The sequence below is a fragment of the Harpia harpyja genome, chromosome 2, assembly GCF_026419915.1.
Source record: "Harpia harpyja isolate bHarHar1 chromosome 2, bHarHar1 primary haplotype, whole genome shotgun sequence".
Classification (NCBI taxonomy): domain Eukaryota; kingdom Metazoa; phylum Chordata; class Aves; order Accipitriformes; family Accipitridae; genus Harpia; species Harpia harpyja.
Genome location: NC_068941.1, coordinates 30,865,510 through 30,883,322, shown reverse-complemented (window position 1 = coordinate 30,883,322; position 17,813 = coordinate 30,865,510). Strand labels below are relative to the sequence as shown.

General features: G+C 38.8%; 1 protein-coding gene across 1 annotated transcript; it reads left to right on the top strand.

Moving 5' to 3' along the window:
* The first annotated feature begins 83 nt into the window (after positions 1 to 83).
* On the top strand, positions 84 to 17,766 carry RRH (retinal pigment epithelium-derived rhodopsin homolog). Its single transcript, XM_052774620.1, has 7 exons — positions 84 to 3,917; positions 9,891 to 10,081; positions 11,677 to 11,776; positions 12,487 to 12,640; positions 12,987 to 13,155; positions 15,261 to 15,439; positions 16,362 to 17,766. The coding sequence occupies exons 1-7, from the start codon at positions 3,812 to 3,814 to the stop codon at positions 16,465 to 16,467; spliced, it is 1,005 nt and encodes a 334-aa protein (XP_052630580.1). The 5' UTR covers positions 84 to 3,811; the 3' UTR covers positions 16,468 to 17,766.
* The last annotated feature ends 47 nt before the right edge of the window (positions 17,767 to 17,813 follow it).

The following is a 17,813-nucleotide window of genomic DNA, read 5'->3' as shown; positions in this document are numbered from 1 at the left end:
GTTTTTTCTGCAGAGAATAGGAAAGGTGGGCTTACCAGCAACCTGACAGAAACGGGTATGTTGGCAGAAAGGGGAAGTTTCAAGTAGCTGTAGTGTCTGGGGAAAAAAAGTCACAGTGCAGTCTGAAGCAAGGGGGGTGGAGGCGAGGTGTTAGTGGTGGTGTAGGTTCTTGATGACGGTTTGGTGTTCCCTTGATTTCCCCTCACTGGCAGCCTTTGGGGCAAATGGCTGGGCCACCTAAAGAACTTCTCACCTGCCACCCACTCCAGCAGCCCAAAGGGTGTTGCTGTCCTGCAGTATTCCTCTGAAGCTCATGAGGAAGGTAGGCTTCAGCGTACCCCACAGTGCTTGGCTTCCCACCCAGGACACAGCAGTAGTGGTGTCACCTACCTGTCTCCTTGTCCACTTGTCAAGTGTCTGCATATGCTCACTGTTGACAGAGGCAGAGCATTCAACAACCAAGTCTGGTTTTCAAAATGTTGCAAGTGAATGTGTTACCCACTGCAGTATTTGACCCAGACATAGGGTCTGACTTTCAGCTGATTTTGAAAATGACAGCTGGTAAATCACTAGGATCAGATTGCTTAAAGGTATTTAGAATACCTTGAGCCTTTTGGCCTAGCCCACACTAAAATTCTGGGTTTATATTTTTTTTCTGTGTGGGATCTAAATCCTTGCTAAACAGAAGGTAATACATGGAGGTGTACTGTAAAGCTTAAATTGTTGCCAACTAAGAATGGCTTTAGTACTCTGCGTTCCTTCTTGGAGGGATGTTTTTCCTCCTTGTGTTTTCTGTAGTCGCTGGGATAGGATGGCTCAATATAGTTCATAGATTTGCTATGTTACTTTGACAGAGAAATTTGCTGAAGTGCAGAAAATAATTGGGATATTTTAATATGTCTGCAGCACTGGCTGTTGTAGAACAGAAAGGATTCTCGCTAGTACTGACACAAAGTAATGGATGTTTGCCTGAAGTATCCAGTGCTGGATAGTCACATACATACTGGTGCAAAGTTATTTGCGGTTGTGCAAAGCATTGTCTTGGCAAGAAACAATGGTGGTGTCTTTAAAAAAAAGTACAGCTACTGCATGAGGTATGGCAAGTAAAAAGCTTTATGGAGTCACGTATTTTTTCAGGGCGTTTTCTTCAGTCAGCTGAAAATCTCTTTAGAGTCAAGCTTTTCTAATCAACAGTTTAAGTCTGTGTGAGGGAGGGAAAAAAGTAATTTATTAACTTGTTTTCCATTGGGTTTGAACGATTTGCATCTGTTTGCGAAAATAAGATTAAAGGGAAGTTCTGCTTTATAGAGCCCTCTAGTGGTGATGTGCTTAATAAACGTAGGAGAGTTTTGTTTTTTTAGCGTGGTTAGCACTGAAAATGGGAAAGAGGTTTTGGTTTGGTTTTAAATTTTTAATTTTTTTTTTTTTTTAACGCAAACGGTAAGTTTCTCTACTCTCATCACTTGTGGATTGAAATATGCTTTACACATAACTGAAAGCAACTTGCTAAACCCTGTAATGAGTTTTGCATTGCCCCATATCTATACAGATACCTACTAATTGAAGAATGGACTTAAATAGAAAAAGTGATTTGTTGCAACTGATCTGGGACAAGTGGGAAGGAAAAGCATCACTTGAGATTATAAAGTGCCCCTCTGACACTAGTAATACTATCTGATATTGGAGGATAAAAACAGCCTGAGGTTTTGGATTGTTTTTTTTTTTTTCTTATGCCAGTATTAAAAAGCAATGTGGTAAGCCATATTTTATCTGCCTTAGGAACTGTGGTTCCAACTTTCTAGATTATCTGTATACTTTAATACTTAATTCCTTGCTTTATCTTTTTGGCTTGTTTTATGAACTGCAGTGTTCTAGAAAAAATTACTTTTAGGTTAATGATAAGTAATGTCTGCCTTTAATTTTTACTTTTTTTTTCTTAATTCCTGTTGCTGTAAAATTAGCCAAATTTAAGAGGAGACAGAGACAATGCGATGGTATATAGGATGGACTGCACACATTAGAAACTTGCTTTTTAACCAACAAGTATGTATAAAATTTGTGTGGTCTCATTAACTGCTACTCTATGTCTGGAATCCTATCTGAATAAAAATAGTAATGCTTTGCTTTTCTGAGACATTCAGCATTGCAAGGTATGACTTCTGTGGAAGCTGCAAGATCTGAGATGCTTTTGAAAATCTTGCCAAAGTTTCAGGGGAGGAAAGCAAAGATATCAAATTATCGCTATGCTTTTATCTTTTGAGGCAGGACTATGGGGCACTAGGGAAGTGGCTTCATTGCCAAACAGATCGTCTTTTCTTTCAGAACCCTCCCACCCTGTTCCTGCTTAATCCTTTTCTGACAGGAAAAATACCGTAATAATAGAAGTACCCTGAGAACTGTAAGAGTGAGTGTAGATTTGTGGCGTTAAAGAAAATGTTTGCTGGTAGAACTGTGACACATAATCATCTGTAGTAATGATGACTAAATGTTGTGACTGCACAAGTTTTTTATCAAAATTTTCTTACTTTAGGTGAAAGATGCAGGATGTCTGTTTTGGAAAGCTGAGGAGTGGGAGGGAATGCTCTATGAGTGTTTCATGGGTTAGAGAAGGGAGAGCTTTTCAAGTATACTTCCTTTCTATGGGATGGCTATATTCCTCAGTACTGCCTGTGTCGCTACACCCTTATTGCTGCTCAGAAGACACAGCCCTAGCCTGGGAGCCTGCCTGAGCTGCCTGCGAACCACATACAACTGAAGAACCACTGGTTGCTCATCCTTGTCACTTTTATACCCATTATGAGTACAAAACTGGAGGCAAAAACCATATGAAGGGGAACTGGTGGGAAACACCTTCTTTGATTGCGTATACTGATACTGCATATAAGCTCTTTGGGCAAGGGATTATTGCAGCTAATATTTATGCAGGATTTTGTGAAAGGTCTTTACTTTGGTGTGCTGCTACCCTCATCATTGAAGAGAAGCAAACACGAGCTTCTGCTGCTCAGGGCTTTGGAAAATGCCTAATGATTTTCTGCCCAGTAACATGCTTTGGAAAATTTGCCCGAAGTAAGCTTACATGTGTGTGTTTGGGAGAGGGAAGGTGTCAGACTTGTAAGGCATATTTAACAACCATTTTCTGCAGACTGGGCTATTTTAGAAATGTAGCAATTGGGTTTTCTGAATGTCATGCTTCACTTCAGAAAATACTGGACTGTGTTCTTGTGCCTTCTGTCTGTGTCAGTTTGAGAGTTTAAATCAAATGAGGAATCTTAAAGTAGGTCTTTAAGGATTTGAAGGGATGGACTTTAGAGTAAGCGTATCCTGCTTTTTAAAGAAATTGACATTTGTGTCTATGTTGTGCTGCAGTTTTGTGTGTTCACTGTGATGATGGGAATTAATTCCAAGCCAGGCTGATGACCAACTGGCCTGAGCTAACTTTTGTTGAGGTTTCCGAAGAATTGCACAAGAGGTTTGAAGGAAAAAGTTTGGGGGCATGTGACAGTTAATCTCTTTAGCAGTAAGAATGAAGTTTAAGCATACTGTTGGAAATGTACTCTGTTCTGTGCTGCTCTTTGTTTTAATTAACAATCTCCTGCAGAGATTGGGAGTGTAAACTTCTTTGCACTTTAGTCCAATTAAATCATGCTTGGAGGCTGTCAATGGTGGGGGGGAACTCCCTCCTACCCCCCTTTTTTTTAATTGTTCAGTGAGTCTGTTGAATAATGAAAGAATTTGCCTGACAGGGTTTTGTAGTGTTTCGTCGTCTTGATGAATTATTGCAGAGGATAGACGACAGTCTCTTTTGTCCAAAATGCATTGGAATGATTCATCCAATTCCTCAGAAAGTGACAATGAAGCTCATTCAGCCTTTACACAGACTGAGCACAACATAGTTGCAGCTTACTTAATAACAGCAGGTATGGGCATTGGCAAATTGTTGCATAACTTTTTAAAATAGAACTGTAGATCTGAATGCTCATTTTGTATAGTAACAGCGATGGTATTTCATTTTGTATTACACAAATGTCTGATGGCTTTTCTCCATAGTTTACTGACAAGTTAGCAATCAGCAGGCTGACTGAAGCGTGCAGAAACATCTGAAGTGTGCAGAAACATCTAAGCTTTCTGTTCTATATTTGAAGGAAGGGTTGTATCTTGAAAAATATATTTTGTTGATACATAATTATAGAATAGAGTGAGAATTGATTTCTGCCAGCTTGCAAAAGAGATAAAAATAGGGCATAGCTGTCACATCTTGCATTTTTCTGTGATGTGCTCGAAGCTATCTTGAGATTTCTCCTGGGCCACATGTTCGTAGTAATATATGTGTAGTCTGAGCATGTGAGCGGGTGTCTGTTAGGGGGATGTAAGGGGAAGGGTTGGAATGTGACTTCGAGGGAGGGAGCTGGTCATTAATCACAGAAGAGCAGACTCCAGTTGCAGCTGTATTTTTCACCGATGACACATGTAAGAAAAAGCACGCTGAAAGGCTTGACATCGTGTTCATTCCCTGTGACTGCAATGGCCTTTGGCTAAACTTGAATTATTATGGAATTTTTTTTTTCCTTTGAAAAATTCCTCATTGTTATAACCACAACTACTTCAGTAATGTTTTTCTGAAGCATTGAGTGCTATAGCAATGAAATATCAACCTGACCAAAACCTGAAACCTACTGTGTTTAAAAATAGGCCTTCTATACCTTTATTATGGAAAATTAAATCAGTTTATAAATACTTTATTCACAGACTGTACCATACATTTTCTATGTTATGATTAGCTTTTAAAATACTTTAAAATATTAATGTACTTTAGGTTTATATGAAATAGTATTGCTGATGGTCACATTTTATTTAGCATATCTGTTTGAAGTGGTGACTATCAAATTGCTGTTCTGGTAAAGAGGGTGTTTTTGAATGCAACGGCAATATATTTCAGGTTTTTAGAGAAATTGGTAGAACAGCTACACAGATCAGTAGACTTGTTAAGAAGCTGTAGAGATGGATGATGGTCAAGTATTGGAAGGCTAGATACACTCTGCAGTACTACCACACTATTTGCAGATAACTGGATCAATTAGGTGCTGCAAATACGTCTGATACTTGTTATTTTAATTAAAATTGATTACACTGTATGTAATAAGGTGGTCTTTTCACATAGTTTGACCACCTGGTGTTAGGGATCAAAGTTATAATAGGTGATCAATGGGATTAGTCAGAACCAACCCAGCTCTTCTTTCTTAATCTTGCATGGAAATTAAATGTCTTTCAAAAAAAAGAAGTTGGATTACTTTGTGGGGTTTTTTTTCTTTTTTTTCTTAATATAACTGGGGGATTCTAGTAAATCTTTCGCCTATAGCTTGGACTTTCCTGTCTTAATGAGGAGTGTTCTTGACAGTAAGGTCTATAACGTCTTTGAAAGTATGATCGATTGCTTTGAAAATGCCTTACCGCAGCAAATCTCACACCTGGAAAAATTAAACTGTGTTAATACGCAGATGTCTAAGAATAAAAATGAAGTACAGGTACAGTGTTCATCATTATGCTGCTTTTTAAAAGGTTTAAATGCTTTTCTCTCTTGCAAATAATTGCTTTGTTTTCTGAGAAGGAAGAAATTGTTAAGTATTGCACTCTACAGTGGTCAGTGTATTAATTTTAGTGATGACAACAGGGATACTCAGGCTGCAGGAAGTGATACTGCCTCATGGATATCCTTCACCTTATAATGGTGAAATTCTCTGGTATCATTTTAAAATGCTAACTGAAAAAGTAAATTCCGTGTTATACATGGACCTAACCTTCAGTGTTTTGATGCTACTACCCATGTGTCTTGCTTAACTCTGTTAGGACTTGTATTTGCATTTGGTCTGCCTTTAGTTTTGTTTCTTCCCTGGGAAGAAGGAAAGTAAGAAATTCTGCTCTTGATCAGGTCATGAGGTTTTTATCTTCACCTTCACAAAACTACAAGATTTAATTAAAGAAATATGGGAATAGTTGTCTAACCCTAAGATGTTTCACAGGCCAAGTGGCAGCATCCATGTGCTTTTTCTGAATCACATGAGTTCATCCCAGCTGATGATTTCAGGTTACTGAAGGTCTTGGTCTGCACTCCCTGCCCTCTAAGAAATCAGACAATCATAGAATTGTTTAGGTTGGAAAAGACCCTTAAGATCATCGAGCCCTACCATAATAAACCTAATACTGCCAAGTCCACCAATAAACCGTGTCCCTAAGTGCCACATCTATACATCTTTTAAATACCTCCAGGGGTGGTGACTTGACCACTTCCCTGGGCAGCCTGTTCCAACACTTGACAACCCTTTTGGTGAAGAATTTTTTCCTAATATCCAATCTAAACCTCCCCTGGTGCAACTTGAGGCTATTTCCTCTCATCCTATCTCCAGCCACCTGACAGAAGAGACCAGCACCCACCTTGCTACAACCTCCTTTCAGGTAGTTGTAGAGAGCGATAAGGTCTCCCCTCAGCCTCCTTTTCTCCAGGCTAAACAACCCCAGTTCCCTCAGCTGCTCCTCGTAGGACTTGTGCTCTAGACTCTTCACCAGGTTTGTTGCTCTTCTAAGGGACACTGCTTAACTGCTGCCTGGAGAAACTTTGTTCTACTTGACCTGATTCTCAGAAACAGGGAAGAGCACTTCTTGAATCTACATGTTGTTTCTCACTTTGTTCAAGATGGAATCCATCTTCTTTCTTCCGTTTTGCTCCCCAGAAAATTTTTTTTTGGCTCTATTATTAATTTGTTTTAGTGGTGCTAAAATTTTTAAGGAATTGGCATTCATTAGCATTCATAGTTTACCAATTTCTGCTTTCTCTTCCTTGGTTTAGTTTGGTTCCCTCTCCCTTCCCGTCCCTTCCCCTCCCTTCATTTTAAGATTGGGCTCTGAAGCACTAAATTTAAGTGTCTAGCAGGATCCTTCTTTCACCCTGAGGATATGACTTTACAGTCCTGTTGTATTTCTGATTTCATTCTTGGTAGCTGTAATATCTGTTAAAGCATGCCTCATAAGAAGCCTGTACTGTTTTATAAACTTGTAATTCTATTTTGCTTCCTCTCTCCCAAGAGATGACACACTACCTACCTGTCAACAGGAGAGGTGACAGAACTGGCACTGCGAGTGCTTTTACTGTGGTGTTAGTTTCACATGAGATCCCCAGCTCCCTGCTTTTGTTCATTTTAGGGGCTCATAGCATCACAGTGTCATTCCTGAAATGTGTGAATATGATAGCTGATGGCATCTATGTGGCTAGGCACCTCCAATGTAATCTGTAATGTAATTTTTATGTACTAAGCAGGAGACTTGTACCTGAGAACAGACACGCTTGGTGGTTTTAAAAAGAGAAGGGAAAGAGAGATAGTCAAGAATGAAGTATAATTTTGCCTCATTTGATTTTAAAATTACAGAATCTGTTAAGAGACTTTCTGTAATGTAGGGGGTTGGCACTGATTAATAAAATGGTGCAATGAAACTCCTTATGTGAGTTTCAGGTAAAAAAGGTACCAATTTACCTAATTGAAATGGAGAAACTCCATTTAAAAGCTGAAGAATTGGTGGTGTCCCTTGTGTGTGTTATCCAAAGTATCATCTTTGTTATATTTTTATGCATGTTATTATGATTGCACTGGCTTTCCTTCTGCCCTTTTTCATATCTGTCATGGTATTAACATAGCTCTTGCTGAGCATAGTGGTTCAGATGGTACTTCTGATGTGTATTTGACTTTAGAAATGTCTGCCTCGGTTTGATGCACTGGCGTGTGTGCTTCACATCTATGGATTGTGTTCCTGTGGACTGCCAATGGTGGAGTCCACAGGACTTTCCATGAAGGAATTTCCATATCAGTACCAGTTGAAATCTTCAAAATTCAATTGTAGAGCTGAAGTGCTTGAAACTGATTCTCGCCCTCAGGTTTTCTAACCCTGCTGATTTGAAGTTATTGTTTGAACTGCAGCGTGTTTGTAGTCTGACTATAAACTGATGTTAGATTTTTCACTCTGTGCTGCAGCATCGACAGTGACAGAGATGGAAGAACATTGTATAATACTTAAAAACCTTATTGCCCTTTCCACAGAGGCATGTCAGCAAAAGCTAAGTTGTGTGTGTCAGGTTTTTGGTGGTGCCAATAGAGGAGCAGAAATCCTATCAGTGAAGGTGATGGATTGCCAGGGGACTGGAGCAGGATGGGCAGTGACTGTGAAAGAAGATGGGTCTGCTTTTGGAAGTCTGCTTTCAGTATGACAGCCATTCATTCAATCTCCTTACAGAATTATGCCTCAGATCTGTGATGATGGAAACCATAGTGTTTTGATTCATAGGTGAAACTTCTTAAATAAAAAGAAAAATTCTGAGGGGCATTTCCACAGATAACATGTTAGACTTTTACCAGAATAACATTCCACAATGCACTTGCAATTTAAGGTGCCCAGGCTATACAAATGTTTGTAAGTTTAGGATTTGGTTCAGTAACAGCTGTGCCAGACTAGGGAATCCATGAACAATTTAGAAATTCCCGTTATTATTTACAAGTTATTTTTTTAATGGCTGTGTTTGCTTGACCATGTTGGAATTATCCGTTTTATTGATAAGAGCCCCGAGTCTTTCTCTGCTGAGGTGCAAGGGGGAGTTTTTAACCTGATTATCTATTTATTAATAGCTTGTATTAATAGTGGGTTAGTAAAAGTTTAGAGGGTGGGAGTTTACTCTGGATATCTCTGCAACAGGCTAGAGTCTGAAGAGAATAAAACCACAACCCCCCCCCCCCCCCGTTTTGTGGGAGTGCCATGTAAAGTCACTCCAAGAACCATGCAGTAGGATTTGGCTAAGAAGGAGGAATAGCGGGAGAAAAGGAGGATCTGGAGGTTTTAATACAGGTCACCAGGATCAGCAGGAAAAGCTTGCTGATGCCCAGCGTCCTGAAGAGTGTTCTGGGCACCTCAAAGAGCATTAAGTCCAAAGCAAATTTCAGATGGATTGGACGTGAAGAGAGGGGAATGTACGTTTTAGGTTTAGTACTGTATTTCTTTATTACAACTCTTTGTCTACTGCCCGTTTCTCGTGTTGCTTAATAATAGACTTCAGACACAGTTTGAGTCAAGCCAGACTGAAGAAGTTTAAAAATACACAGGTCAGCGAGGCAGGAGCAAGTTCAGTGCAGAGCTGGACTTTCACCATGGCTATGACACAGCCCTAGAGCTTGTCAGGTGGAGGAAGTAGCTCTGGTGCAGGCCCAGCCGTGCCACTGTGGCAGGTTGTGCAGATCATCCAGACTGCTTGACGAGGCTTAGAAAGTACCGTCTGCAGCAGCCTGAGCCAACTCTGATGCTCGCAAAGAGGTGAGACCTCATGAGCAGAGAGGGGAGTTAGTCTGGCTAGGATAGTGGAAGCAAAGTCAAAGCTTCTGTACTCCTTTTGCTCAGGATTATTGTCTGAATGCACAGGAGAAACTCTCTGCTGAGAAAGGAAGATCTCAGGTGGTGGCAAGGGCCTTCTGCTAGATCAGGTGCATCATAAGCCCTCCTTTTTTTGCCAGTCATCAACCTGCATTCTTTTTTGCCATGGAAGACAGCACTGTACTCGGTGGCTGGAGTGTTTGAATTGTGATCCTAGATGCTTTGGAATTTCTGCTATGCTTGTCGTTGCATTGGAAGCCCCAGGTTCAGCAAAACACTCCACTTTTGGTCCTTACTGGATCCAAGTTACGTAATTGGAAAAGATTTTCTCTCCTTTTCAGGTGTCTATCCGCTTTGCAAAATTGTGCTTGACTGAAAAGAAAGCTTGTTTAGGATTTAGATATTACAATAGGCTGCGTTTTCTTCTGCATGTATATTACTGGCTGGTGTGTATCTTTTGTAAAGTTTCCCTTTTTCTGTCTTTACAGGAGTGATAAGCATTTTCAGTAACATTGTTGTGTTAGGCATCTTTGTTAAGCACAAAGAGCTTCGAACAGCAACCAATGCAATTATTATCAACTTGGCTTTTACTGACATTGGTGTTAGTGGCATTGGTTACCCCATGTCTGCTGCCTCAGACCTGCATGGAAGCTGGAAATTTGGCTATACTGGATGCCAGGTATTGCAATTCAGTCGGAGAGAAACTTTTGAGCACTTAAAAGCAAACTGAGAAATAAAAAGTAGCTCTACCTGATATTAGCTCTTTTAAGAGACAACAATTTCTGGATATAGGATTTTTTATGAATTTCATTCCAAAATTATATTTATAATCTCAAAAAAATTAAAGTGTAACCTTATATTTATCAACTAGAGATTTTAAAATAGCTTTAAGGAGGCTTAGGAAATTAAATCCCCAAATGAAGAAGGTTATAGTAGCATATGCACATTTGTTGGTTTATTTGATAGTTAAAAGACTTTGGACATGGCTCCTATTTTGATGATGATCTTGACAGATCTTAATGAGTTCTGCTTGGCAAACACATGTTCTTTTGGATGATACTATTAGGATATCCAAAATGAAGGCCTGCAAGGCTATTTGTCTCCGTTAAAGATTTAGCCTAGTTTTAATAGCTGTCTATTTTTAAAAATAGACTGGCTGAAAAATTATACTTCCATAGCAGAGAGATGGTGCCCTTTGCTCGCTGTGTACTGTAATTTAAATCTACTTTTTTAAAAAAAAACTGCTGGGCTTAAGTGCCCAGGAAAATGACTAGTAATGTAAAGGCATGTGCTGAAAATGTGACTTAAGGAAAATATTAGCAACACTATACATTTTGGACCTTTATATAATGGATGTTTGTAACAATCTGATGTCAGTTGCCTGAGTACACGGTTATTTCAAGCTCAGAATTCAGTCACTGTTTGACAGGAAGCATCACTTGCAACATCTTTGGATCTAGACTGACTTGTAGTGGGTTGAAGTTGATGTTAAATCTCACTACCAGTACTTTGGGAGTTAGGATCACTTGAAGCACAACTTGTGTCAACCTAAACCAAATGAATCCTGTGAACGGAGATGGCTGAATGTCATGTGGTTCTATTATAACCACTGGTGGCATGTGGTCTGGCACAGGGCTCTGTATTTCTGGGGTGCCAGTGGTAACAGAGCCCTCCCAGGCATCCTTCCTGGTCAGGCTGACCATGGGATGACTGGGCAGATGCATTTGGAGCATGTTGGGATTGCAGCATATGTTACTCTGTGCAGTCGATCTGACACATGTAAAAATGTGGGCGATGGGGTAAATCAGTGTACCGTATCTGTGAAAAAAGTGTAGTTATACAACAGAGGAAAGAGTGACAATTCAGGACCCCACATTTGCTAAAGCCATAACTTTTTTGATGAATCAAATGCTCTTCAGGTTTCTTTAACATATACCAAAAACATGAATTGAGCCCCCCCCCAACCTCCAAAGTCTTTATGTCTGAATCTCAAAATTTACTTACTGAAGTATGGTTTTTGTTTGCTTTTTAGACTACTGTCTTTAGGATTTCTGATGTGCACACAAGCAGGTTGCTTTTGAAATGTTTAATTTTAAATGAGCCAGCTCCAAATTGTCTGCATTGAATTAGTTCCTTCAGTGCCTTGCTTATGGAAAAGAACACTGGCTGAATGTAATGTATCATAGTGCCTTCGATTCAGTCCACAAATTTGTGCTTGTACCTTTGAAAGATTTCTCAGAAATGTTTTTTTTTGTTCGTTTGTTTTAATTTCAGATCTATGCTGCCTTAAACATCTTTTTTGGGATGGCGAGTATTGGTTTGCTCACTGTTGTTGCAGTTGACCGTTATCTGACAATCTGCAGGCCTGATATAGGTACTGTACTTATGGTCAAAAATCGCTCACTGTTGGTCTTCTACGAAATAAGAGTCTAATTGTATTGTTTTCTCATGAATGACTCCATAATTACAGTGCTGGCATAATTTGAATTTAGGGCATGATCCTACAGTACTTGGTTAAGTTATCTAGTTGGCATGGATGGTACTGCTTGTGAAAGTGAAAATTGCACAATTAGGCTGTTACTCTGTTTGTAAGTTGTATTTTCTTGGCTATTTACAGTCTTTAGAGGGCCACATCCATATACAAAAGGACATGAAAAGCCTCTAGCTGTGGGAGGTTTTGACCTCTGTCAGGCGGGTGTGTGCCTCTAGCATTGTGTTAACACTGTGCTGGATGTTTTCCTCTCCTCTGTGTTACAGCTGTACTGTAACAGTCAGTTCCTCCCCCTGCAATCATGCAAAGATGTACTTGAATGCACTGTTGCATAGTAAGCTTTTTGGCATGGGGTTAGAATTGCCTGTATGTTGTGAGTTGGAATGGGTGATGGTATTTAAGTAGCGTTAAAGGCTGGAAAGCTTGGATGTTCAGCAGTATGAAACAGGTATGTTACAGTGTTTGGGAGTGTAGGCCTTTGAAATGATCATTATTAACCTGGCATATGCTTGCTGGAAGCCACTTGTTCAAGTTCAACACTGGAAAGAAGCAAAAGATGACAATGGTTTGTGATTCTATGTGCTTGGCCACAGGAAGAAGAATGACTACCCGTAGCTATGCCACTCTAATCCTTGCTGCTTGGATAAATGCAGTCTTTTGGGCTTCCATGCCTACTGTAGGCTGGGCTAGCTACGCTCCGGATCCAACTGGAGCAACGTGCACAGTAAATTGGAGGAAAAATGATGTGTAAGATTCCCTGTCACCCTTTCTTTTAAATTTGCTGTCTCCTGAAGGCTAAGATTATTTAATTCACCACTGTATAAGCATAACTTCTTCTTTCTGAAGTATGAAGCCTGATTTATAAAAATCATTTTAAAACATAGAGCAAGTCTAGAAAAAATACAGGAGTTCAGCCATGCTTGAAATGCAAGACTTGCAGTTGCTAATAAAAAAATTAAAGCTAAAGAAAATTTTCGAATTCTTTAAAAACTTGTTTAAAAATTTCATAATAAATCAAAATATCGAATTCTTTAGTAACTTTTGCTGGATGACTATTTGTAAGTTACTGTGTTTTGTTTTTCTGTCTTATCAGGTCCTTTGTTTCCTACACAATGAGTGTAATTGCTGTTAATTTTGTTGTACCCTTAACAGTCATGTTTTACTGTTATTACAATGTTTCCCGGACAATGAAACAATATGCCAGCACTAACTGCCTGGAGAGCATCAACATAGATTGGTCTGACCAAGTAGATGTGACAAAGGTATGGTAAATGAGGGCATGTTTTGTTTTAAGCATGTTCTTTTGTGGTAAAGTCTTGGGGGCAAAGGAACAGTGCAGCCTTTTAAGCATTTCTGTTTCCTACATTCCCCCTTTTCCTTCCGTACTAAATATTAACTGAAATTTAGCCTTGGTGAAAACTCTTGGCTTGACTTATAACACTAGATTCTTTACTTTTGGCCTAATACTCTTTCCAGATGAATAGCTACTTTGAAGGCTGGGAACAACATGAATTTTCCTTGCCTCTGCCCTCTGTCATTACATAGAAATGTACCTCAGAGGTGTCCTAGGAGGACTTTTACTCTGTGTCTGCAGAGTCCTTAGGCTTTCTGCTAGATTCACAGGTGTATCTGGTCTGAAATGGATTGATCAACTCTGATTTGAACTCATGGCCTAAAAATGAAAGTGCATTTCCAAGCTCCCAAGCTGTGTGATTCCGATCCCTTGTTCTTTTAAGTCTGTTGAGCTTATCTCTTTCTTATGTAAACAGTAGCAAATGTGAGTTATGGCATAAAATGATATATCCTGCCTGGAAGGCTGACATTCTTTTAATGTATAAAAGTCCTTGAGAAAGCTTGAAGTTCACTAGCTCCTTTGATTTTGTGTAAAGATATGATTTATGGTTGGGCATGATAAAAATGTGAGAATTGGACAGAAGAGTGTGTACCTATGCTTTTGAATTACTTATCAATGCAAACTTAACATTCTTTGGAAAACTCTCACTGCTAAATTCTGAAAATGGTATTTTTACTGAAAAATAATAATTTGAGCATTTTGCTGTTCTGAAGAACTTTCAGAAAGCTTGAAACTGAGGGTTCAGTTGTAAATTTAGACTCACATTTGTGAAGAAAATGCATTTTCCTGTTTTGCAGTTGAAGATACTGAGTTATATTTTTGGGGAAAAAAAGAAAAAAGAAAAAAGAAAAAAAGATTGAAGCTTTGGAGTTAAGCAGTATCCTTCTTTAGAATTGGACTGCTTGCTTTTTCACAAATTAGCATCTTCTAAGCTTTCTATGCACGAAACTCCTAAATGAAAGGGTTCTTTCTTTACATTATTATCAATAGGTATTGCATTTGTATTTAAATAGGAATCTTCTGTGGAGAGAGGCACTGCTTGTTTATTAGTCATGCTCTCCAACAGCTCATACAAAGTAGCCATTTACTTTTCGTTTCTCGTTTTGTTTGTCACTGAAAGACTGAATAAGGGTATAGGTAAACACCACAAGGGAATTCTGTACATACAAAGAGCTCTGCAGTTTTGTATGGTTTTCTACTGATTTGTTTTGTCCTCTTGATTCATTTGAGATTTCCATTCCAGTTTCCATTACTGATTCATGTCCCTGACAAAAGCCAAAAAAGTCTGTCCCAATTGATTGCTCTCCTACCCTCCCACTACTCCCAGTTTGTCCCTGTTGAGTTCTAGCTGTGACATGGTATGTTCTGGTGTGTGAGCCCCAACGTGCCCAGACTGTTCTTGCTGACAGGCAGGCAGAGAAGACATGACTGCTCAGGTATCTCCTCAGTATGATGCTTGAACATGGCTATCATGCTTCATTAAACTAAGCAGACACTTCTGGGTTCCTTAAGTATATGGCCTGAGCCTCTGTGTCCTAGAACATTGACTTTCTTTTGTTTAACTGTACCATAGTTAAGCCTTATGAAATGATTTTATTAACAACCTTATTAAATGTTTGGCTTAGATTTTTCTCTCTGTTCATATCTATTGTTTGTAATAGCATCCCAGAGTGACCTGTTATGGTGGTCATAATTCATATGTGCAGTTCTCTCTGGCCATTTAAACTTCTGATGGACAGGTTTAACATAATCAGTAGTGCTGACTGTGAAGGAAGATTGTACATAATGAAATAACAGCATGCCAAAATCCATGGCAGTGTGATGTGCTATTAAATCCCCAAAGTGAGATTTCACTATAACCTGTCAAAATTTGTCAGGTGTGCTTGTTTACATGTTGTTGTTTGGTTCTGGATAGCTCTATTTTCACACAGATGCATGTGCTTTTGAGGTTAGGTTGCGAGGTCTTCATCTTCAGGTAATACTGGTTATGTGTCTGTTCCTCTTGTTTTACAGATGTCTGTTGTGATGATTGTAATGTTCTTGGTGGCGTGGTCTCCATATTCTATTGTGTGTTTATGGTCTTCCTTTGGAGACCCAAAGAAAATTTCTCCTGCAATGGCCATCATAGCTCCTCTATTCGCAAAATCTTCCACATTCTATAATCCCTGCATTTATGTTGTTGCAAACAAAAAGTAAGTGTTCCTAACTTAGTACCAGTCTACTTCATGATTTTAGCATATCATCTAACTATAGAAGGATCATCTGTAAAATATGACAAACTGACTAGTGAAGAGATAAAGGGTAAGCCACTGTTGGTTTACCAAAGATGACTTTTTGGACCAGAAAGTCTAAAAGAAATTGTTTTGATCATCATCAGAACATACTGAATTGATAAAGATTTTTGAGAACATGTTAACAAAGCTTTTGTAAGACAGTTTTGAAAGTCCCTTTGTGGTTTTTCAAAGGGACTCATTATGGAATTTGGGTTGTATCAGCAGTAGACTGGTTTAATGACTGTGGCCAAAATGTGTGGCATCTTAGTGACATGTAACTTCTGTAGATTTCCTTGCTTGATTTGAGATGTGTCATATTCTGACTGATGAGGATGGATTGTCACTTTTCGTTAAAGTAAATGAGTTAAGCCTGTTCTTCTGTTTTGAGCAAGCATATCCAATGCTCTAACCAAGCCAGTGCCTCTGACTGAGAACTGAGTTTTGCAAAGAGGCATCCTTCCTTTCTCTACTACCAACCTAGAAGCAGAGCCTGTGATCTCTGTCTAGGGGAACTTATCTGATCGTGTTGAGTCAAAGAAAACCCATCTTGTTTTTTCCCCATTCTGTAAGTTCATCTTTATCGTGGCTATACCCTGTCCTGGGATAAGCAAAAGCTGCTGTGACCCCTGTTGTAGAAGAAACACTGAATTTAACTGAGTTATTCCTGTACATGGAAGTGAAAAAGACTCAGGTCCTTTTGAATTCCAAATACACCATTTTTTATTAAGTTTTACTAAAATTGAAAACTATTGTAATACTTAAGGCCTGCTTACCCAGTTTTTCTTTGTATTTGGTTCTCCAGCTAATGAACTTTCTACTTTCCCTTTCTTGTCCTTTACAGGTTTCGGAGGGCAATCCTGGCAATGGTGCGATGTCAGACAAGACAAGAGATAACTATAAACAATGCCTTGCCCATGAGTGTATCTCAAAGTGCATTGACATCGTAGAACTCATGTCATTTGCCTGCATAAATTAAATGGAAAGGAGTGAAATCTGGGTTAAAGTTAATTAATCTTTTGGAAGATTAATCTTTTGGAATAATAATCTGCCCCAGCCAGCCAGCTGTTTTCTGTTAATCACAGTAGTCTTTTTAGATAGGTTAAGAAGACAAAAAGACAAAATCCACTAAGACTTTAGTTTTTGAGTGAGGTTTATTGGCCCAATATGTCTGTCCCAAACAAAAAAGGCTAGTGAAGTGGTCACTGTGACTCTTACAGGGTTGGAAAAGGTGACACGGTGGCAGGGAGAGACTGGAGCAGGAAGCGCTTAGGTTCGGTAACATCGATTTTGCACCTGTAATTCCTTTCATGAATTACTTTCCCTCAAATTCCCTTGAAAGTTTTCCAGACTTGAAATATTTTGGATTCTCCCTGTGTAAATATATTTCTATACCAAGTGTCCATGTTGATATGCTTTGCAAAGTTCTGTTTCTGTGAATATGTTAAGTTACCAAAATACCTAGCCAAACCCTATAGAACCTGTTATCAGCTTTTAGGATTTTGAAGGAGTTTAAGGGTATTTAATGTATTTTTAAAGTTTTGGCTCACGCAACCGAATGAATTTGTAGGAAAGACAGCTTTTGTTTTAGTAGTAGTACGTTTCTAGTGCTTGTGACTGCACAGCAAATCCTGAAAATGAGACAAAATGCACCCTAAAGCTTGACACTTGGGAGGCACATAAAACTGAGTAAATATTTATGGTAATTTCTCATAATTTCTAAGTCAATCTCACAGTTATATAGGTCTGTTGTGTAATATTCAAAAAATACCTTTGGCGATGTGAGCAATGGATTTATTCAGGATGGAAAAGATGACTGTGTATAGATTTATCTATGAATGGTAGTATATGCACTTTTGATGATTCTCAGATTTTGAGAATAAATACCTTCTACTATTATGTATGCATGCATCTGAAGTTTGGCTTTGCAGTGTGTAACTTATTTAAAATATTATTTTTTGGTAAAAACCTGTTTTTATGGGATTTTTTAAAAGCTCTGGAATCTAGGCTTCCTATTAATTTGTAATTCTTAGTATTAAAGAAAATACTATGCAATATCCTCATGCTGTACTAGATTTCTTTCAGGAACCTTGGAACTCTTTATGGACAGTAGCTAATGCATTGCCTCTTAGAAGGAGCAAAGAGATATTTTATTACATGCTAACCCTACAAGCTACATATTAAAATAGCCTTGAAACATGCTGGATATGATTTGAAACAGAGTATGTTCTTCTGACAGAACAAAGAATGAGCTGGTTTAACTGATCCCTTTCAGGATACATTTGAAGGTTAAGCA

Excerpts from the sequence above, each read along its gene's own strand:
- RRH (XM_052774620.1), top strand. The coding sequence starts at position 3,812 with ATGCATTGGAATGATTCATCCAATTCCTCAGAAAGTGACAATGAAGCT. Across the intron at positions 3,918-9,890 it reads AGCTTACTTAATAACAGCAG|GAGTGATAAGCATTTTCAGT; the intron begins GTATGGGCATTG and ends CTGTCTTTACAG. Across the intron at positions 15,440-16,361 it reads TATGTTGTTGCAAACAAAAA|GTTTCGGAGGGCAATCCTGG; the intron begins GTAAGTGTTCCT and ends TGTCCTTTACAG.